The following is a 23,555-nucleotide window of genomic DNA, read 5'->3' on the forward strand; positions in this document are numbered from 1 at the left end:
GACGTCAGAAGCAAGCAAGCAAGCAATGCAATTCCATATAGCTAACACGGAGTATTGAAATGTATGCTATTGAACTCATTTGTTTAGGGGCATAAATTTGATATTAAATGCCAGAATGATATTAAAATTAAATGGCAGAATGATATCCCAAGTTCACCTACACATCTAATATTGTGTCCATTGTAGAGTAGTGTAGCTGTCAAGGTTTCTCAATCTCAGGGTGAATATTGCTGTCAGTCTTCCATGGTTTATGAGTATAGGTAGCTAGCTAATTACTGTGCCAATCTATTTGATAGTGAAAGGTGCTTCAGATGATATTCAGTTGTAGATTGTTATGTTTCTCCATATTTGAAATTGTGCAGCAGCAGGATGCCCCGGAAGATAGGATTCACCCTGGTCAGTTCCTCTGGTCACGAAGATAACTTCAGTGCCAAGGAGCTGATGGTCCATGCACCAACGGTCAATGGCTGGAGATCTGCCAGGTAGACACTCTCTCTCACACACACCCTCTCTCATGTGCGCCTCTGCCATATGCAAGTGTCCCAAAGCCTCCGAAGGCCACTTCGACCAAGGCTGCAGGCTCCAGAGCAAAGTGTTATCCTAACACACACTGCAATATGTTTGGAGTTTGTGCAATTTCATAGGTGGAATTTCATGCTTGTTTTATTATTTATATGTAGGACATGTATTGCGTCATTCAAGTCAGGAGTGTGTCCTGAAGTTCATGGGTTTATTGATCCCCTCACCACTCTTTTGAAGTTATCTTCTAAGTTTCGTCACCAACACGTGACAACTGAGGGTCCTCCAAACGAGTTTGTTGGGGCGAGGGGCTGGTTTGAGATTCACACATGCACACACTGCTTTTGGATCTGTTTTTCAGTAATGTACTGTAAGGGCAGTACTAGAAGTACCAACCTCACTGTTTCTTTCCACAGGTTCTGTCCATACCCTCAGCAGGTCACTTTGCAGTTGCCAGAGCGGAGTCGGGTCCGTAAGCTGCAGCTGCTTGCCCACCAGTACCTGATCTCAGGCAAAATAGAGTTCCACATCGGGGACCGATTACTAGAAGCTGACTCACCTGGTCTCTCTGGGCACCTCCGCAGGCTAGGGTGAGTCAGTAGAACCAGCCAAAAGAGATGTCTGACCGACACAGACAAGGCACCAAAAGCAAGAAACTGAGCTGAAACAGGGAGGGAGTATCTGAAGTCTGCTGATAGAAAATGTGTTTTTTTCTGTTGCAAAACATTTTGCTATGGTGTACCCTAATGTATATGAGTCTGGCTTAGTTGGTTGTCATGTTTCTATGGAGCATGGTGCTGTGAACAGACAGGTTGTTAGTTCAATTTCTACCTGACACACACATTGTAATGAATATAGATGCCGAACTTCATCATCTGTTATTTCTAAGTAACTATATTACTATTATGATATATAGGCCTACATTTTCATCATATTTACTGCTTTGTTGTTAAAAGAAAGGTGCACAGTAATAGAAATTGATATGCAACCTTTGCCATAGGTATGTTTCTTTATCAGACAATGAGAAAACAGGCTTCAAAGCCCGGGAGCTGAAGTCTGTTCACGTGGATGCCATTGGAACATACCTCCGTATAACCTTTCACAGAAACCATGTCAACCGCTACAACCTTTACAACCAGGTACTCCACTATGAAGTCATAAAGTCATTCCCCTTAACCTGTTTATTTGACTTACATACTACCACATTCATATCATTTTATAGTTTATTTGATTTATTTTTTCATCGACTTTTGTTTATCATTTCAGGTTGCATTGGTTGCCATTAATATTTTGGGAGATTCTGTGGATGGCACTGCTGTTGACACAATTGTAAGTGGTCGCTCTTTAATGTGTGTGAGTGTTCTGTCATGTTTAATGTTACTGTATATTTAAGGTGCAGTACTACTGTGAAACACCAGAATGCGCTGCTGTGCTAGTATTTGTGTGAGCCTGCCAACCTGAAGTAAATTTCTTGATAGGCTGCGCTAATAAAAACATCTATTTGATTTCATTACTTGTCCATAAGCATTTAACCCACAACGGTGAGTATGGCTACTAGAACCATATACACATTATATACCTACATTGTTCTGCAGATAATCATGGTCGATATTTCTGAATATTGTGGACTTGCCTAGTTAAATAAAGCTAAAATAATGGATAAAGCGTCTGCTAAATGGTATATATTTTATTGGTGTTATGTGTTTCCATAATATGTATTTATGTATAGAGAAAATAGAAAAAACCCTTTTCCACTGTTTATATATTCAAACTGTGTGTCGGTGTATGTTTACAAAATGCACACAGACTACAGTTTGCACACAAACACAGTGTTTGCATGGTGGTCACTGTGTGTGCCTGTATTGGCATCTGTATTGGTGTGTGCGCTGCTTGCCCTGACAGGCGTGGGGCAGGAATGTGGTAATCCGACTCCGAGGGCAGAGAGGAGGAGGCCTTAGCCACTGTAATCAGATAGACCTGCGGACGGACAGCCCCTGGAAGAGAGTGGCCCAGCTCCTGGGGGGGGGGGGGGGGTTTCCCTAGCTGCAGATATAAGATCAGCTTCCCCTCCCCAGTCCTAACCTTAACCATTCATGTGGAAAATGCAAAGCTGACCAAAGATCAGCGTCTAGGGGCAACTTTCCCCTATACCAAGTGGCCCAGCCGTACCTCTCCAACACACAGATAGGCAGATTCCACGGTACAAGCTTCACATTGTCACTCTCTAATCCCACTCTTAGGCACCTCCACCCGGCCACAGTGTTAGCTTGCCTGGTTATCTCTCAGGGAGTTTAGTTTTCTTACTGCTGCATGTATGTTGTGATTGTACAGGGAAAGCCTATAGAGTGACTTTGAAGTATGTGGAGTGAGAACTGGTCGTATCATTGACATACTACTTGTGGTAGATCACCTAACTCTGTGGTGTTGTGGCACTGATGACTTGCCTCATCAAGTATTATACAGAGTTGAGTAGTCCTCTTATCAAGTCCATGTTACTGTTCACTCTTGTTTACCACTAGACTATGCTCCATTCCTGTATCCATAATAATGACTCCGTTAAGTGGTTGTGTGTTTTTGCTGAGCAGATGACCTGTCTGGGCCTTTTGGCTGTGTGTTTTGCTGAGCAGATGCCCTGTCTGGGCCTTATGGCTGTGTGTTTTGCAGCCTGTCATTGAGGGAAGTTAATTGTACCTCTGTTTGTCCTCAGCCTAGCAGAGAGCAACTGATTGAGCACTACCTCAACATTAGTCAACACGAGACCGCCTTGGATGGAACATACATGGGGTAAGGGTTGAAGGCTCAAGGCGCATTGTACTGTGAAGTGCTCTGTGACAATGCTGTTTAAACAAAACATTAGCCTTGAAGTTGACGTATGATTACCACTCAATTTGCCATTTCCATTTTACAGTTTTTCTCTTTAGCTTGGACTATAGTCTGTTAACAGTAGATCTGGCAAATGTAGAACCCAGGAACTGATGCATCAATTGGAATAGTTGTCAATTTGTCACTCTGAGACTCCAAGATGTCATTCACATTTTTAGAAAAACAAATCAATATCCCATAGATCAGGGGTAAGCATCTAGATTCAGCCTCGGGACGATTTTGTTCTTGGAGCCGATGGTCGGGGGGCCGGAACATAATTATAATATTTTGTTCACTTTAAATTGACCACAACTACTGTAAGCCCAAAAAGAGAGAATTTCATACCTTGAATACATTGAGATAATCTTTTTATTTTATTTGTGGGAATACTTCCTAAATTAAACACATTTTTTGCTGAATTCCTCTAGTGATTTTAGGTTTTGAACAAAAACCCTAAATATACTTACTGACTTTATTGTCCCCATGGGGATCTTTTTTTGCAGTGTCATATGTACACGTTTAAATACAAAACAAAATTGACAATACAACTTTCATAACAGTTATATACCAATAAAACATTTTTTTTTTAAGACTAGCCTGCTGGCCTTACTGCGTCGGTCGATATGAACATTAGCCCGAGCTATTTAGGAGGGATATCACACCTGGCACAAATGATTGTCTAGTTCTGTTTTTCCTGCTGAGGGGTGCCCTATACCTGCGCCCAGAGGGAAGTAGTTCAAAGTCCGGGTACAGGGGGTGGCTTGGGTCTAAAATGATTTTGTGAGGCTTGCTGTGGGCTCTGACCTTAAAGATCTCATCCAGGCCTGTCTGTTTGACTCCAACTACCTTGCTAGCTGTGGTGATAATCCTTCTCAGCATATTTCTCTGGCTGACAGTGGCATTGCCAAACCAACAATCAATACAAAAAGTTAAACTACTCTCAATGAAAGATTTGTAAAACAGAGTCCGTATAGTACAGTCTACATTAAAAGAACCCAGCTTTTTGAGCAAGTAGAGTCTGTTGGCTCGTTGTAGATCAGGTCTGTACATTTACTCAGCTGAAGCTTATTGTCCAAGAGGACACCCAGGTATTTGTATTCCTCTACAATCTCTATATTCTGACCTCTGATAGATGCTTTGCACACTCTTGGCATTCTCTCAACAAGCTTCATGAGGAATGCTTTTCCAACAGTCTTGAAGGTGTTCTCGCATATTCTGAGCACTTGTTGGCTGCTTTTCCTTCACTCTGCGGTCCAACTCATCCCCCAAACCATCTCAATTGGGTTGAGGTTGGGTGATTGTGGATGCCAGGTCATCTGATGCAGCACTCCATCACTATCCTTCTTGGTCAAATAGACCTTAGCCTGGAGGTGTGTTGGGTCATTGTCCTGTTGAAAAACAAATGATAGTCCCACTAAGCGAAAACCAGATGGGTTGGCGTATCGCTGCAGAATGGTGTGGTAGCCATGCTGGTTAAGTGTGCCTTAAATTCTAAATAAATCAGACAGTGTCACCAGCAAAGCACCATCACACCTCCTCCTCTATGCTTCACAGTGAGAACCACACATGCCGAGATCATCTGTTCACCTACTCTGCGTCTCACAAATACACAGTGGTTTCAACCAAAAATGGCAAATTTGGACTCATCAGACCAATGGACAGATTTCCACCGGTCTAATGTAAATATCTCATGTTTCTTGGCCCAAGCAAGTCTATTCTTCTTACTGGTGTCCTTTTAGTAGTGGGCTTGAGTTTATTTTGGGATGCAAAGAAACCAATACTAAAGGACACCAATAAGAAGAAGAGACTTGCTTGGGTCATGAAACCCGAGCGAGCAATGGACATTTAGACCGGTGGAAATTTGGTTCCAACCGCAGTTTCTTTGTGAGATGCGTAGTGTAGGTGAAGGTGTGTAGGTGAAGGAAAAAACAGCCAACGAGTGCTCAGTATATGTGGGAACTCATTCAGAGAATGCCAAGTGTGTGTAAAGCAAAAGAAAAACGGCTCCCTGCCATAGATGTTAAAAATCTATATTTTTTTAACAATACCGATAATACTTGGGAGTCGTGTTGTGACTCAATTAGGTGTTCAAAATGTTATCTGAAAGTGTGAAATTAAGCTCTGGTCTCTGCATTAAAAGTGGCTCTCTCCCATTGTTTTTGTTCAGTAAGTGTGAGTCCATCTCTCCTCTGGATGACCTGGCTTTTGACATGTACCAGGACCCCGAGGTAGCCCACATCATCCGCCTGCTGGATGACAAGAAGCAGGAGATGGTCCGTCAGGAGAGATACGAGTTCGCCAAAACACTCAAGCAGGCTATCGCTGACCTGCAGAAGGTACTTCTAGGGTCTTCTGTGTGAAAATTGAACAAAATACTCAATAGATCTGAAAAGATGTATTGCATAGTTAGATTCAAGTAATATGACAGAAATTCCACCTAGCCTATCAGAGGATAAGGTGGAGTGCCATATTGCCTATACAGTACCTACCTATCCATCTACATGAAGTGCTTAGGGGTAGGGGAGAAAAGTGTTGTTAGAATCACAAGCAAGAAGTTTGACATTGAAACAGTACACATATATGCTATCTTTGCAATACAAATGGACACAAACTCCATATCACATCTTGTGAGTGAATTCAGACGCCACCCCGTAGGCAAAGAACTTCCCAATTCCAATCCACTTGTACACCTGGCCAATTAGCATTGCATGCGCTGCTGTTGCCAAGGTGGTCAAACCGAAACTCTTCCACCATAGCCTCTTGAGGGCATAACTCACACCATTGTAGGATTTATAGAAAAGGCAATTACTTCATATTGTGCTTCCGTGTGGCGCAGCGGTCTAAGGCACTGGATGTCAATGCAAGAGGCGTCACTACAGTCCCTGGTTCGAATCCAGGCTGAATCACATCTGGCTGTGATTGGGTGTCCCATAGGGCGGCACACAATTGGCCCAGCGTTGTCCGGGTTTGGCCGGGGTAGGACGTCATTGTAAATAAGAATTTGTTCTTAACTGGCTTGCCTAGTTAAATAAAGGTTGAATATTGTCACATACTTCAAATATATCTACTAGTAATTGTCTTTCACATCAGTAGCTGTGTTACCCATAGACTTATATATGTGTGTTACCTGGCACCGGACTAGCAAGCTTGCTCAGTTCTATGAAATATCCCTGTAAAATGATGTATTGGACTGGAACCTCTGGTCTCTGTCCTAAGTGGCACCCTATTCCCTATGTACTGCACTACTTCCCTATGGGCCCTGGTCATAAGTAGTGTACTATAAAGTTATTAGGGTACCATTTTGGATATTGACAACGGTAAAATATCCAGTTCGTAAATGTTCCATCCATGGAATACCATGATGCCCTGTGGGCATGGCAATGCCCCGTTGCATACTAACCACAATTTAAGGAGAATTTGCTCAACATTTATTTTATGCAGTCATGTTGAACAACAATAGATAGTTTGCCACTTCCTTCCAACATCTAGCTAGGCCTTTAGTTGTCCATTCATGGACATTAAAATATTTCATCACAAAAAAAGAATAAAACATACTCTTTCTCTTTCTCCGTCCTCTCTCCTCTTTCTTCCTCCTGTGTGACTGTGGGCTAGGTAGGAGAACGTCTGGGCCGATATGATGTGGAGAAATGCTGTGCCATAGAAAAGGAGGACTATGACACAGCCAAGAAGAAGAAGGAGCAAATGGAGGAGTACAGGATGACGGTGTACCATCAACTAGAAGTCCACAACCTACTTGACATGGGCATGGTGAGTGGCTCAATGTGGCTTCTTCAGTCATTTGAATTGTTGTGACTGGAAATGTACACTATATATACAAAAGTATGTGGACACCCCATACCCATTGCTGACAGGTGTATAAAATTGAGCACACGGACATGCAATCTCCATAGACAAACATTGGCAGTAGAATGGCCTTACTGCTGAAGAGCTCAGTGATTTACAACGTGGCACCGTCATAGGATGCCACCTTTCCAACAAGTCAGTTTGTTATAAATAGTCTGTCCTCGGTTGCAACACGCACTGCCGAGTTCCAAACTGCCTCTTTCAAGCACAAGCTTAAGATCACCATGCGCAATGCCAAGCATCGGCTGGAGTGGTGTAATGCTCGCTGTCATTGGACTCTGGAGCAGTGGAAACGCGTTCTCTGGAGTGATGAATCACGCTTCATCATCTGGCAGTCCGACGGATGAATCTGGTTTTGACGGATGCCAGGAGAACACTACCTGTCTGAATTCCTGGTGCCAACTGTAAAGTTTCCTGGAGGAGGAATAAGGGTCTAGGGCTGTTTTTCATGGTTTGGGCTAGGCCCCTTAGTTCCAGTAAAGGGAAATCTTAATGCTACAGCATACAATGACATTCTAGACGATTCTGTGCTTCCAACTCTTGTGGAAATAGTTTGGGGAAGACCCTTTCCTGTTTCAGCATATCAATGCCCCTGTGCAAGTGAGGTCCATACAGAAATGGTTTGTTGAGATCGGTGTGGAATAACTTGACTGGCCTGCTTAGAGCCCTGACCTCAACCCCATCGGACACTTTTGGGATAAATTGAAACACCGACTGCGAGCCAGGCCTAATTACCCAACATCAATGTCCAACCTCACTAAAGCTCTTGTGGAAGCAGGTCCCCAGCAATGTTCCAACATCTAGTGGGAAGCCTCCAGTAGAGTGGAGTCTGTTATAGCAGTAAAGGTGAGACCATCTCCATATTCCCATGATTTCGGATTGAGATGTTTGACGAGCAGGTGTTCAAATACTTTTGGTCATGTAGTGTATCTTAATGCCCTCATTTAACAATATTAATTGGGTTTTTGGATAAAACAGCATAAAAACAGTGCTGTGACAAAATCAACTGAAAACAAACATGACCTTATAATGGAAAAATACATTACAAGTTCGTTCACTATGGCAGCGGTTCCCAAACTTTTCCTTTCCGGGGACCACCAAGTCACAGTCAAAGGCTATTGAGGTCCACCATTCGCAGAATCGCATATTTTTTTACATAAAATATCTATCTTAGCGGACAATTATTTTCTATTTTATCAGTGAATGTAACAGCTTAAAGGCCTATTATGTTTGTTATTCAATTTGCATTGTGAAAAGTAATGTAAAATTGCTTACAACTTCATTATAGGCCCAACTGTTATTATTTTTCACAAAAAAATGAAACCAGTTGAAAACCACTGCACTATGGTAATTAATGGTCTTTTTATTATTTTGTAAACAAATTTAACTAGCATTTCTACAAATATTCATATTCTTTGTCACTTTAGCAGACACTTTTATCCAGAGCGTCTTACAAGAGCAATTACGGTTAACTGCCTTGCTGAAGGGCACATCGACAGATTTTTCACCTAGTCTACTCGGGGATTTGAACCAGTGACCTTTCGATTACTGGCCCATTGTGCTTAAACGCTAGGCTACCTGGCTCCCCATATATCTTCCATCTTGCATTAAATGACATTTGGTCATCTTTCAACCTCGACACCCACCAACATTGCAAAACCAAGCAGTTTGATGAGGAAAGCCCTCCCTCTTCTCTCCTCATGTTGACTTTAGATAAAGGAGATGACGGAGTCACCATCTGAGGACTCTCCCGATGTGCCTTCCCCACGCCGCCACCAAGTAGGACACAAGATAAGGGTGGTCACGGAAACGAGGAGGAGGAGAAACCAGGAACCTGTGATCACAGAGACTGTGGAACCTTTCCCCCCCAAACCTGTCAGTCCCCCCCAAACCCTGCTGCGCTCCCTCCCTCCGACACCACGCTCCTACCCTGCAGTGCCCAGGATAGATGTGAGTCCCACACTGAATCACACTATGTAGCACTATTGTTTCACTTGTGAAACGAAGCATGATTCTGTTTGGCTTTCAAGTCTAGCAAAGACTAACCTGCCAAGTTAAAAATCTCTGATTGATGCCCAGTTATAGTTGAAGTTTTCTTATGCTATTCACAACTTTTTCCCATGTTATACTAAACACCAAAAGTTATTGAAAAAGAGCTATTGTCACGACAAGAAACACACTGAGCCCCTCCTTATAATCTGCAGGGGTGTTTGAAACACTCAAATGTGAGATTATGACCAAGATGTTATATGGTTTACTCACCAGTGTGACTGCAGACAGGTTCAGTTTCACAATTTAATGAAAAGTGCGAAACAGTTGAGTGACTTTAGCACAAGCCAACCTGGCTGGAAGGCCCTGCTTTTGGCCTTTTACAGGACAGGAGTATTGTGCCAGTTGGCTGGCAGTTAAACTTGGATTAGATATTATACCTGGGTTCTAAAACTCATTATACATACAACGACAGCATCGTCAATGAAAGCAACATTTGTTTTAGTAGATAATCTGATCAGTCAATCTTTTCACCAGTTTGTCTAGCTCGGTCTGTTTGGTTGGTTACATAGTCTTTTTCTCTTGAATACTGAATATTTCAGTATATCTCAACACTTGCGATATCTGGGTGTAAGAAATGTAAACCTGCTTAAATCTTCACTCATCAAGTCCAAACTCTTAACAAACCCAACAGGTAACTTTAGTTTATTTCAATCCTCAAGTAGTGTTGCTGCAAGCAAAGTAATATTAGCGTCATGTGAGGTTATCTTAAAGAAGTGAATTGATCTATATAGAAACATGATCTACCACAATAATTAAACAATAGTTTGATGCCCCATTGATCTCCCATTGAATGACTGTATGCACAGGTCACTGCCCTGCCTTATGATGAGAGACCCCTACCTGCCCTGCAGAGAAAGGGGGAGATGCCCCAGAGCCACCCTGAGGAGTCCGGTCTCCCCCCCTCTCCCCTGGCCACCATCATCCCCTGTAGCCCTGGTGTGACTGGGGAGCCTGAGCCCCTGACAGAGAGTGCCCAGAGAGAGGCCAGTTTCCCTATCGAGGTGTACGGAGACAGATTGGTGAGATAAATACACACAAGCATGTATGCACACACACATACACAGGAAAAACCCAGACTTCACATGATGTATCTCTCATAGTCAGTCCGTCATCCTCTGGACAGTTTGACTTTCAAATACTCTCATCCGCCCTAGGTGGCTGGAGCTTATTCAAAAACGTGGTCCTACCGGGAAGATGCCCTGCTGGCTGTATACAAGAAGCTGACGGAAGTATCGGCCGGGACGCCCAAGGAGAAACTGAGAAACATGATGAGGGCAGCAGTGTTTCTGGTCAAGAAGGCCCTCAAGGATAAAGTATCATCTGTGAGTTTTAAATGACATCGCAATGTGTGTCCCAAATGGTATCGTATTCCCTATATGGTGCACTACTTTTGACCAGATCCCAATGGGACCTAGTCAAATGTATATAGGGAATAGAGTGGCATTTTGGACACAGGCACTCTCTATTTAGCCTAGGAATGATAATTTACCGGTAGCTGTGATGCCAGGGGATCTTTTGGTGGTTGTGCTCTTTATTACTCAGAACAGTAGGTTAACATGTTTACCTTTTCGTGCCTTTAACCACACTTGGCCCAGATTGAAGTTACAAACAACATGTAGAACATAAAAAGAGCTAGCTACATGCCTTAGGCCACAATGACTAACTACCCTTGTTGCCTGGGGCTGATTTATGGAGGCCAACATTCAATCTAACCCACGCTTGGGAAACCTGCACTGGGGGAAGTGATATGGTACCGTTTCACAGTAGTGTGTTGTAATGAACAGAGAAGTCTATGTGCACTGAGAAGTTTGTGAACAGAGTAAATATTGATCATGCAGTTTTAGAGGGTGGTTTGCACACAAAAATAGACAACTTCAGAAATAAATATTTACATTTTGGGGCTTAGCCGACATAGCAGGCAGCGGGGACATTTTTGTTAAATGTTTGTCTATTTTTGTGGTCGGACCATGCTCTTATTTGTGGACTTCCTTGTTTAGGCATTATTTAACATGGGATGATGATATTTGTGACACTTTTCTCCCTGTGTTTGATGAACAAGATAACAGGGTTTTTCCCTTAAGTCTATTCGATCAGCGTAATATAGAATGATTAAGTGAAAGGCATTGTCCATGTTTTGAAGGCAATAGCGGTGTGTGGGTAAAATCACTGGGTAAGCTAAGACAGACAAAAAAGGTATACTACAACCTATGAGTTGTAATAATTGTGTTGTTTGCTCTAACCTGTTAGTTCATATGTGTTGACACTGATATTTTTGGAGGCTCCCGAGTGGCGCAGCAGTCTAAGGCACTGCATCTCAGTGCAGACTACAAACTCTGGTTCGATCCTGGGCTGTAATCACAACCTGCCGTGATCGGGAGTCCCATAGGGAGGTGCACACTTGGCCCAGCGTCTTCCATGTTAGGGAAGGGTTTGGCCTAGGTAGGACATCATTGTAAAATAAGAATTGGTTTTAACTGACTTATATATATATATACACACACACATAGTTGAAGTCGGAAGTTTACATACACTTAGGTTGGAGTCATTAAAACTAGTTTTTCAACCACTCCACAATTTTCTTGTTAACAAACTATAGTTTTGCCAAGTCTGTGAGGACATCTACTTTGTGCATGACAGAAGTAATTTTTCCAACAATTGTTAACAGACCGATTATTTCACTTATAATTCACTGTATCACAATTCCAGTGGGTCAGAAGTTTACATACACTAAGTTGACTGTGCCTTTAAACAGCTTGGAAAATTCCAGAAAACTATGTCATGGCTTTAGAAGCTTCTGATAGGCTAATTGACATAATTTGAGTCAATTTGAGGTGTACCTGTGGATGTATTTCAAGGCCTACCATCAAACTCAGTGCCTCTTTGCTTGACATCATGGGGAAATCAAAAGAAATCAGCCATGACCTCAGAAATGAAATTGTAGACCTCCACAAGTCTGGTTCATCCTTGGCAGCAATTTCCAAATGCCTGAAGGTACCCCGTTCATCCGTACAAACAATAATACGCAAGTATAAACACCATGGGACCACGCCACCGTCATACTGCTCAGTAAGGAGACTATTTCTGTCTCCTAGGGATGAACGTACTTTGGTGCGAAAAGTGCAAATCAATCCCAGAACCACAGCAAAAAACTTGCTGGATGCTGGAGGAAACCAGTAGAAAAGTATCTATATCCACAGTAAAACGAGTCCTATATCAACATAACCTGAAAGGCTTCTCAGCAAGGAAGAAGCCACTGCTCCAAACCACCATGAAAAAGCCAGACTATGGTTTGCAACTGCACATGGGGACAAAAATCGTACTTTTTGGAGAAATGCCCTCTGGTCTGATGAAACAAAAATAGAACTGTTTGGCAATAATGACCATCGTTATGTTTGGCAATAATGACCATCGTTATGTTTGGAGGAAAAGGGGGAGGCTTGCAAGCCGAAGAACACCATTCCAACCGGGAAGCACGGGGGTGGCAGCATCATGTTGTGGGGGTGCTTAGCTACAGGAGGGACTGGTGCGCTTCACAAAATAGATGGTATCATGAGGTAATAAAATGATGTGGATATATTGAAGCAATATCTCAAGACATCAGTCAGGAAGTTAAAGCTTGGTCGCAAATGGGTCTTCCAAATGGACAATGACCCCGAGCATACTTGTAGTAAAATGGCTTATGGACAACAAAGTCAAGGTATTGGAGTGTCCATCACAAAGCCCTGACCTCAACCCTATAGAAAATGTGTGGGCAGAATTTTAAAAAGCGTGTGCGAACAAGGAGGCCTACAAACCTGACTCAGTTACACCAGCTTAGTCCGGAGGAATGGGCCAAAATTCACCCAACGTTTTGTGGGATGCTTGTGGAAGGCTACCAGACACGCTTGACCCAAGTTAAACAATTTAAAGACACTCAATTAGTATTTGGTAGCATTGCATGTAAGCTTCTGACCCACTGGGAATGTGACGAAGAAATAAAAGCTGAAAGAAATCATTCTCTCTACTATTATTCTGACATTTCACATTCTTAAAATGAAATGGTGATCCTTACTGACCTAAGACAGGGAATTTTACTAGGATTAAATGTCAGACATTGTGAAAAACTGAGTTTAAATATATTTGGCTAAGGTTTATGTAAACTTCCGACTTCAAGTGTGTGTGTGTGTATATATATATATATATATATATATATATATGGGCCTAAAGGCAGAGACAATAAGAAGACAGTGGCAGAATAAATTCAACCACACCTTTTGTTTCATCACAAAACCGGAGAGCAACATCTGTCTGGTGAGGTCCTCAAAACGTATTACATGTAACAAACCATTACATGACCTACTACAGCATGGTCAAGCAAGTTAATGATTTCATCATTTTTTAAATTTAGGAAAGTGCCAATGCTCGCTGGCTTCTCTTGTATTCAATGCTACGGGCGGCAACAATATCATATTATTTTTGACCAGACCGCATCAGATAGATGAGCTTCACATACAGAGACAGAGTGGTGCTGTTTCGCACGCTCTGAATACTTTCTCTGTGAATTGAAGGGAAATTATGAAGCACAGAGACAAAAGATGCATTATTTAATGTCTTTCTTTTTTTGGGTGGGAAACCTGGCTTATCTTGGCACCCATGAAGACACCACTGGAATGTGTAAGGTTTTGTTATCAATTGGAAAGCTTTAGGCTGTGTAAATTGAATTGAAAAGGGATCATTTGTTAGCAGTGACCCACACAGACACACATGAAGGCCAGATATGTTTATTCCTGTCACAGGCTCTCTGAGTGCTATACACACACATTCTACCCCCTCAACAATGCTATCCCAGTCCCACTCACATTTCCAATGCTCGCTGCTAGAGGTCTCTCCTTAAACAAATATTGGAGAGGATTGGTGATAATGCTGGCCTTGTTAAGTTGCAACCACTTTCCCTGACTTGTCCTGCAATGAGAAAGATGGTCCTGAGGCATTGGGTCCACTGGATTTCCAACCCCCAAAACTTCCAATATCAGGGAGGACACTCAGCTGCTGAGTTGACTAATGTTATACAAACAAAAATAAAACTAGAGTAAGTAACTGTTTAATAGGACATTACAGAATGTTGTAATGAGATTACTTTTTCGTTACTTCTAATGTGTGTTGTTGATGGTCCTGTCCTGTAGGTGTTCCAGGCATCTCTGAAGCTGCTGCGGCTGCTGCTGACCCAGCTGATCCCAGGCCAGGCCCTGGGCAGAGCCGAGGTGGTCCACTGCGTGGAGCAGACCTGGCCCAACCTACTCTCCAGGACCGGGGACTCGGCCACCAGACTTCGGGCCATGGCCACAGCTTTCATCCAGGTGGGTAGAGTTAGATCAGGGATGGGCAACTTTGATGGGGGTGGGGGCCACAGAAAAATCTGAACTCCTCATGAGGAGCGAGCCACAGTTGCTCGCGGGTCTGTGTACCCACATACATTGTTTAGCAAAACATTTTAGCGGCCCCCCTCTTGACAACGAAGATACATTTAAGTTTTACAGTAAATTGCATGCAATACTACACAGGAATACTTGCAGTTTTTTAAATTATATCTGAGTGAGACTAACTAAATCAATGTGGGCCCCCCGGCCAGTAATTCGACCATGATAACAAGTTTAGATAGTTTAGTGGCCAGCTAACTTAGCAATCTAAAAAATGTTAGCTGACATGGGGTAAATGACTGACTAACACACAAATAGAAACACTGCTGACGCACAACAACATTTTACTTTACTAACTCGCAACAGTAAGTAGAGACCCCGGAGGGGGTGATTGATCCGAGGGCATTCAAAAGGGGAGCTGCGGGCTACATCATTGAAGACTTCAGCCAGGTGGGTTGATGCTCTATGGATGCACTTATCGTGCTCTGGCCAAATTCCCAACCTGGTCCCCTTCATTTGCAGACCTGATTTCTTGCTAGGCCTATATTGCTGTTCTAGTACGTTCCTAACCTACACTGTGATAGCAGGCCATTGTGTGGCAGGCGTTTGGCCACAAAATGTCTGCCACCGATCACCCAGGTGGGAACTACATGTTGTGGATGAGATTCATTAGAGAATATTGCTTTACAATACATCACCATTCCATTACAAACGTCTCATTGACTGCATGCCATCGAGGCCCGCGCCCGATCTAGAACGTTTAGACATTTAGTTAACATTTACTGTAGATCTGTTTGGATGAAGAGCTGGAGGTGTTGCAGCTGATTTCAAACTCTCCAACAAGCCCTGTGTTGTACTAGAAATGTTGGGGCCCTACAGAGAATCAGAGGGACTGTGTGTGTGTGCGCGCAAAACATTATTGGCCTCTGTCTATATAAACAACAATGGACACACAAATGAAACTTTACATTTTTAGTAGTACCATAAAAATACACACAGCATGAAAGGGTCTTCTGGTCCATTCTAGGAGCAATAATACGTCCTTATCCATTATGCATTCATCTCACTTTCCCAGAACATTATTGTGAGCAAAACATTGGTAGGGTACTGTAGGTTAGCATGCAATGACCTTTAAAGGCCCTTTACACATTATAGAACTTTAGCACAATGTTGCTTTAAAGGCTCTTGACTATGCACCTTTTAAAGATATTAGTGAATAGAGAACAAGCTTGTATTGTAGCTTTTCATGAATGTGCTTTGCCAACGTAAAAATCATGCTTATGATTTAAGCACAAAAGCACATTAAAACACAAAAGGGGAAACCTAGTTAACCTCACATTCAGTGAGTTGAAAGTTATATGTTTAGCACCTGACTACACAGACCCTGTGTGCAGTTTGGATGAAATGATTGAATAACATGCATACTTTCATTTTGCAATGCTCGTGCACGGAACTTGGCAGGTATAGTCAGCATGCTACACTCCGTAGAACAGGACACGTTCCAGTACTTTTCTTTGGTGCAATTGTTGTGCCTAAGGTCTGCATTCTAGAAAATGTTAAATGTATCAATATCATGTTTGTGTAGAGAATTTTTTTTTTGTTGATTTTTTTTCAGTATGAAACATGATTTGAAGGGTCATCCTGAACCTTTTTATATTCACTTATGTCATCTCCAAGGACTGAGCACACATTCTGGGGTTTATTAAATCTTTAAATTCCTGGTCGTAGCTCCCTCTCTGGCATTACTGCTTCTCCACTACTACCTCCTGGTTTCAAAATGGCTGCCTTGCCTCTTCCTCTCGCTCCTGTGCAGGATATGGCCCTGTTTAAAGAGGTGCAGGCCCTGCAGTTGGTCCCTGGGGAGCTGGTGAAGCCCATTAAATCCAACATCCCCACACGGCAGGCCCTGAGCAGGGCTGAACTACTGGAGAAGCTGCTGGGAGAACTGGGTACAGACAACTCAGGCTTCACTCTGGACAACGTCATGAAGGTAAACACTTAAGGCAAGCATGATTTTTGTTACTGTCACTCCTGGAGGGTTGCAGTGTGTGCAACCCTTTTTTAAGAACAGTGGATGTCCACTCCCCATTCATATTTGTTTATTTATTGTATCATTCAGAATTACATGGAGAGACAGAATAGAACGTTTCAGGGCGGGTCCACCACCGTGTGTGGTCTAGAGTCAGCAACCCTACCACTGCACCAGACTCTGGCACGTTTTTGCAGGCTTTTGAGCATTGTCACCCTAGTGCCACTTGCTGTCACACGTTTCTGGGCTCAGGCATAGATGGGAAGAAGAATCTGTAGTTCCACTATCCGGGCTCTTGAGAAGCAGTGAATGAAGATGCCCCAGAAGTCAATCAACACACTAGAGTAAAAATAGACCTTAGGCCTCCACTTATCTTTACTGTTGTCCATTTCAATGCAGTTCTATACCATAAGTTGATCAGGGGAATTGATGGCCAAATAGATGATGTCCGTGTTTTGAATCAGTCATCCTAATTCACTCAACTCAAATAGACGTTAGTCAACTCTGGTCAGCTGGGGGCATGCTGTCATTGGTGAATGCCACAGCACACCCCAACTCTCTCTCAGGACAGAATATAATATTTTAGCTATGATGTACAATATAGCATTCACATAAGGCTCAGAAGCATACACACATAAATGTGTTCCACAAATTAAACCACCAAATAAATAAACAAATAAATAACAAGCATATTGTGGCATACATTGCTTGAAATGCAAGAAGCAGTACCCAATGAACATAGGGAATAGTTTGTTTTTTCCATATAGACCAGGGCTCTCCAATCCTGTTTTTGGAGAGTTACTGTCCTGTAGATTTTCACTCCCAACCCTAATATTGTGGACCTGGTTCTAATAGTTAGCTCATTGATAAGCTAAATCAGGTTAGTTGGAACTGGGGTTGGAGCGAAAACCTACAGGAGGGTAGTTCTCCAGGAAAATGGTTGAAGAGCCATGATATAGACAAATGTTAATGAGAACATGTTCATCATCTTCTTTCTTGCATGCATCAAAGGTTAATGTATCACATTTTATTTTCCCTCTCTCTTTTTTCATATTTAGAGAAGTATAGCTATGTTTGGTAGGAATCCAGGAGCCAGGTTTTCTGAGTGAGTAGGCCTCATTCCCTTTGTTCCACCTCAGTGCAGGGATGTACAGTACTTGATGCATTGCTTAGAGCGCAATAACAGGCCTGCGAAGAAGACAGACCTGGCTGCTAGGATGGTCAACATTGTCCCACGCAATTGTCTGTGTGGCAAAGTTCAGCATGTAATCTGGTCTTTGAGATTTCTCTCCACTATCGAGATTGTGCAGTTGGGTCAGCGGCATGTCACCTCCTTTCCTGGGGAAAGCGATTTAGCAAAGTCCCGGGGGTGCCCACTTTGATGTATTCATTCTCTCTCTCTCTCTCTCTCTCTCTTTCTTCTCTCTTCTCTCTCTCAACAGTGACCTAGTATCTATGTGTCAACTATCCAAGTGTTGACAAAGTGGGCAGTGTGATTGTCTGTCCTCTAGTTGACGTCAGACTTCTTTTGGCCGGTCTCTGCTTCACCGCTGGCTTTATGGTAGGCGGGAGCAAATTGTTAAATTCTGCACCGGAGTCCCTCAAGTTGAAGAGCCCCTGACGGTACTCTCCTCGGTGGCGTTTGTTTGTGTGCTTGCAGACAGATAGCACATGCACCAACTCCTTTATGACAGCTCCTTTCAATGTTTGCTGAAAACTTTTGGGGTAAGCGTTGCATTCGGAGGCATTAGTGGGAGGGCATATAATGCTTGCTCGCTACTTAAGACTGGAATTTGTTTCAGTTGAAAACTGTTGGTGTTCATTGACAGCCCCTTCAGGAGTCTTGGTGCACCACTTGGCCTAAAAACACATAATATGTCAACCCTGTGGGTTCAGTCAGTGAGGTGTTGTATGAAAATTGGTGTCTCGGTCATAAACATGAATTCCCAGACTCAGTTTTGTCAACACACCTGTTTGCTATTGTGAGATGATGGCTTCATGTCCACCCTCAGGCCTGTGTCGTCTCACTGAACAAAGGGGGGTTATGCAACTGAGCCGTACTGCTTGAGTTTCACACCTTCCTCCTCGGGCTCCCTCTTACAGCGGACAGACTGATGGGCACAGCAGGGCAGCTTGGGACTACTGTAGGGTCTATAACACGTAGGAACAATACTGAAGAGGTCTGGATTGTGCACCTGTTGTTGTGTCTTGCTCAAATATATTTGTTTTAAGATAGTAGCCTATAGCATAACTTCCTAGTGTAATGCTTGCAACATTGACCAGATTGGTACGAACCCTGAATTTGATGGTAATTGAGCCTACCATTTCCCCATTCTCTTTAGTGATTATAATGAGCCTGCACCTAGGCAGGGTTCTCCAAAGAATGTAAGAGATTAGTATCAAATAAGGCAATTCTTTGCTCTAGATTGCATGAAATGGCAGTTACAGGTGTTAAAAAAACACAATCTCTGAGGCCTCCCTCTTGGTAGTAGTCAGTAGCACCACCTTGTTATAAAATCCTTGGGAGAACCCTGCTAGGTTGCTCTTTGCTCAGTGCAGGGTCAGCCGGGTTATTTCCCCCTGGTCCAAGGACTGATACATTTATCCCTTTCCCCTCCGGTTACCAGGGAGATAGGCCCGGAGCAAAGAGGTGATTGAATTTCCTGTAATTAAAATGAGAAGTAGAGAGACAACAGAATAATGGCTGCCTGTCCCCAGCCCATTGACAGAGTATAGGTGCCCTTTGTACACAGTTTACTTTTTGATGTAAATGCTCTCTCTGAATGTTCTCTAGCCGATATGCTATGACAGCTATTGAGCTATCATTCTCACCAGACTATCGTAATATAACGACTGTTGGTTTAAAAAAGCATTGATTAGTATCATGTTTCAATGAAATGTAGAATTTCTGCATATCAATCACATATGCAGGCTTTTTCATTCAGTCAAAAATAACTAATTTGTACATCTGAGTGGTGCAAGCATGCTTGCTTCTTTTTGGACATGCAACCTCCTTTTGTAGTTCATCCTCTGTACAGGTACATCATGCTAAACTCAGTATGTTGTAGCTTTTTTAGCCTGCTACTGTATCCTCTTTGTTTTTGCTTAATTTCTGTTAAGGCTCTTATAGGCGGTTTCCCAGACTACAAATGAAGCCTTGTTCTGGACTAAAAAACACTTTCAATGGAGATTCTCCATTAAGCAGGAGTTTTTTTGTCCAGGATTAGACTTAATCTGTCTCTTTTAAACCAGTCTTTTTGTTTCCATTTCAGCTTTCTAAAAGCTCTTGTTCTCTCTTGTTCATCACTTCTGTGCCTCTGTGTCAGTTCTGTACAGGTGTGCTGCAGCACAGTGCGTCAGAGGTGAGAGAGACGGTCATGCTCATCATCCTGGCTATGTACCGCCTGCACAAGACCGCCATCCTCAGCTACCTCCCGGCCAACGATGCCGCCACTCGCAAGAACGTCCTCTATAAAAACATATTTGACGGCTTCGCCAGGATTGATGGGCGGCCGGTGGAGTCACAGGCAAGGCTCGGCCCATCTGTGTGTTTGAATGAGTCATGACTCAACATTGGACACGCTGTGATTCTGAACAAGTTCTCAGTTGTTTTGGATGGGTGACAAGCTGCTTCTTTTCTGTCACTTGTGTTCTCTCACCCCATTAGTCCCATTAAGTAATGACTGTGCTACTGTTAAGTAATGTTCCACTGCTAAAATTCTGGCCATGTCTCCTTGGGTAAGTTGAGGACACATCGTCATCACTGCAGTAGAGTCTGTCTGGAAGGCTTCCAGACATGACTGGGTTGTTAGAGAAGCATGGGCAAACTCAGAGAGAGGGAGAGGAAGAGCGATAGAGGAGAAGAAGAGCGATAGAGGAGAAGAAGAACGAGAGGGAGAGGAGAAAAGGAATGAGTTTGTGAGAGACTTATACAGTACCATGGCATTAAGTGTGTCACTATACTTCTTTAATTTAGTTTCAGACGTCAAAGAAGGGAGGAGTACAGCAGGAGGGGGAGAAGGAGAAAGAGGAGATCCGTAGTCTTCGGGAGCAGCTGGCTGCCTTGAATGAGATCAGTGTAGGTGGAGCTGTCATCACTGCACTATTACCTCACTTCCTTCAACAGGCAGGCGTGTCTGTGTCACTCCTCCTTGTTGTGCACTCATTCCACTGTACTGTTTGTCCACAGTATAGACCACTGAAGTAAATAGAACACACACGTAATAGTCTCTATGGTATTGGTTATTTCCAAAAGACACTTAATCATGTGTACCATTGTTATGGATATAAGCACAGGTATATTGTTTTACAACACTTTTAAGACTGTATGTACTGTATCTCTGCAAGATGTTGATTTGCTGTTTTGTTTTTTAAATTTTAGAAGGCCAATTCCAAAGTGGAAAACGAGAAGGGAAATACCAAAGAACAGAAGAAAGAGGCTGTTAAGGTTGTAAAAACAGGTCGGTATGAACCCTATCCTCAACCACTGTTCACACGTATACTGACTTTGTTAAACCCACCTGAAATACCACAAAAGGTTTTGGCCAAACCCATTGTGGTTCACGTTTTTGTTTTTACAGTGGAATGCCGGTTGCACCACTTTGAGGCATTATTTTAGGACCTACAATACACTGTCCCTCTAGTTTGTAGTGACAGGTGAAAAATACCTGTTGCTTTCCAGGTGTCAAAACTGCACCCCAAAGCAACCCGGAAGATGCAGGAAATAACCAGTCTTCAGTTGTCAACAACTTGGACAAGTGAGTGTTGATGCCCAGCAAAATCAGAAAGGAATCTCAGAAGCTGACTGAAATGCTGTAAAATTGTCTAACGCATAAAAGAGTGGAAAACACCTAATTGTCACCATGGAATGCCTTTGAATTGTATTTTCCAGCCTGTATTTATTCATAATGTGTTTCAGTCTGTGTATTCTTAATGTTATAGCGTATGTATATTCTGAATTGGTTTCAGCCTGTGTATATTCTCAATGTGTTTCGGTTGGTGTGTATATTCTCAATGTGTTTCAGCCTCTGTATATTCTGCAGTGAAAAAGATGAGTCCTTCACTGAGGATGGATTGGACCTGCACTATTGGAAGCACTGTCCTATGTTGCATTGCTGTGACCAATGTAGACAGGTACCCAAAGGCCAGTAGGGCCACTTCAAGTAACGCCTATCAAAATATTACAAAATGACCATAGGGTGGGGAACCAGCAGGAGCAAGGATATGACCGTGCAGTGCGTAGACACATTAAAGTGTAGTTTTGTGTGTCCTTGTGTTAGAGACCAGTGTGTTTTTGTGACTGACGTTGTCTCTCTCAGGTGGTTGAGATAGCCAGCCTCACAGAGCACCTGTTGGGGGAGTGTGAGAACAGGGCCAGGTTCAGTCAGTGCCCTCGCTGCTCAGAGGCCGTGTCCATTGACGAGCTCACCCACCACACCCAGAGCCCTGCCTGCAACCGTAAGACTCAACGTTCCTCTAGCACTAGCGAACTGCTAACTTCTTACCCTGCTAACTATTCATTTAATTTTTTTAAATTATTTTATTTTACCTTTATTTAACCAGGCAAGTCAGTTAAGAACATATTCTTATTTTCAATGACGGCCTGGGAACAGTGGGTTAACTGCCTGTTCAGGGGCAGAACGACCTTGTCAGCTCGGGGGTTTGAACTCACAACCTTCCGGTTACTAGTCCAACGCTCTAACCACTAGGCTACGCTGCCGCCCCAACTATGCTAACCTTGCCAAATGCTTGATCCCTTCTTTTAGTCTTTGTAAGCAAGTATATTCTTACAAGAATCCAACACAGCCAAGGATATTGAGTCTTTTGTGCTTGTTACTATAAACACTCCTCTACTCTTTCATTTATGTCTGTTGGGTTGTCGAGTAAGCTCATTAAAACAGTACTTGTGTAAATGACTGATAGAAAGGAAACATTATCACTGAGAGGTAACATCACTGCATGGAGTATATACATTGGTGCTCAACCAAAATGTGGCCAATTAGTTGAATCTATAGCTTGAATAGTGCTGAATAAAATGTATAGACAACATCCTTTCGGTTTGCGAGGGAATGGGAACAGTTGTTTTAAAACAATACCATGGCAGTGTTATTATTAGGGCTAGCAAGGTAAATGTATAACCGTGTAACCAATGATTATGGATAATGATCATGGATAAAATAATCGTCGGAACTGTTCTAATACTTTCATTGTATTGTATGTTTAAGCAGAGGTCCGTGTGGTGTAATGACTGAATGGTCAGACAGCTACCAACAATGACACAAAGCTGCCATGTGAGGAGTCATAGGTGGCTTGTTTTAGCTAAACCAACCTGTCTATACATTTTGTCCGCTTTGTAAAGATTCAAAAACTATACTAAAAGCCACCATCTCTGCTGAAATGAACTACCAAATGTAATTCTTGGTGAGTATGGAAATGTATAGACTGGTTGGTTGTTTAGCAACAAAACCGACGCGTATGTGCAACTATGGGGCAAAACAGACTGGGTTGGCTTAGATTGTTGACAACATGTAAACTATATTTAGTGTCTGTTTATTGAAAACATAAATACATTTGCACAATGAGCACTTGTTGTCTCTCAAATACATTGTTTTGATTTGATAAATTTGATTTGATTTTGTTACAGATGTTGGTTAGCAAGCACATTTGAGCCATATTAGCATAAACATGACATCAGTCAAAACACCTCAAAACAAGACATGGTATCAATAACAAGATACAATGAGCTGAAAAGAGCCATCTATGATTTCCCACATGGTAGCTTATTGTCATTGTTGCTAGCTATCTGGCCATCCAGAATCACAACACACAGACTT

General features: G+C 42.7%; 1 protein-coding gene across 3 annotated transcripts in view; it reads left to right on the plus strand.

The window, feature by feature from the left end:
* Positions 1-23,555, plus strand: part of cep104 (centrosomal protein 104) — a 40,598-nt gene that overhangs the window by 495 nt on the left and 16,548 nt on the right. For 2 of the 3 annotated variants that reach the window (XR_006838203.1, XM_046344151.1), the window contains exons 2-19: positions 363-482; positions 936-1,109; positions 1,520-1,658; positions 1,786-1,848; positions 3,227-3,303; positions 5,549-5,717; positions 6,994-7,149; positions 8,959-9,195; positions 10,104-10,316; positions 10,452-10,619; positions 14,460-14,633; positions 16,507-16,683; positions 20,049-20,249; positions 20,699-20,800; positions 21,104-21,182; positions 21,404-21,479; positions 21,747-21,855; positions 22,041-22,179. Coding sequence is in view for 2 of the 3 variants with exons in the window: in XM_046344151.1 (XP_046200107.1) it covers positions 370-482; positions 936-1,109; positions 1,520-1,658; positions 1,786-1,848; positions 3,227-3,303; positions 5,549-5,717; positions 6,994-7,149; positions 8,959-9,195; positions 10,104-10,316; positions 10,452-10,619; positions 14,460-14,633; positions 16,507-16,683; positions 20,049-20,249; positions 20,699-20,800; positions 21,104-21,182; positions 21,404-21,479; positions 21,747-21,855; positions 22,041-22,179 (2,566 nt within the window). In the remaining variant the exon portion in view is untranslated. The remainder of the gene's footprint in view (positions 1-362; positions 483-935; positions 1,110-1,519; positions 1,659-1,785; positions 1,849-3,226; positions 3,304-5,548; positions 5,718-6,993; positions 7,150-8,958; positions 9,196-10,103; positions 10,317-10,451; positions 10,620-14,459; positions 14,634-16,506; positions 16,684-20,048; positions 20,250-20,698; positions 20,801-21,103; positions 21,183-21,403; positions 21,480-21,746; positions 21,856-22,040; positions 22,180-23,555) is intronic. The other variant, XM_046344152.1, reaches the window with a different exon arrangement.

Source organism: Oncorhynchus gorbuscha, linkage group LG03 (assembly GCF_021184085.1).
Source record: "Oncorhynchus gorbuscha isolate QuinsamMale2020 ecotype Even-year linkage group LG03, OgorEven_v1.0, whole genome shotgun sequence".
Taxonomy (NCBI): domain Eukaryota; kingdom Metazoa; phylum Chordata; class Actinopteri; order Salmoniformes; family Salmonidae; genus Oncorhynchus; species Oncorhynchus gorbuscha.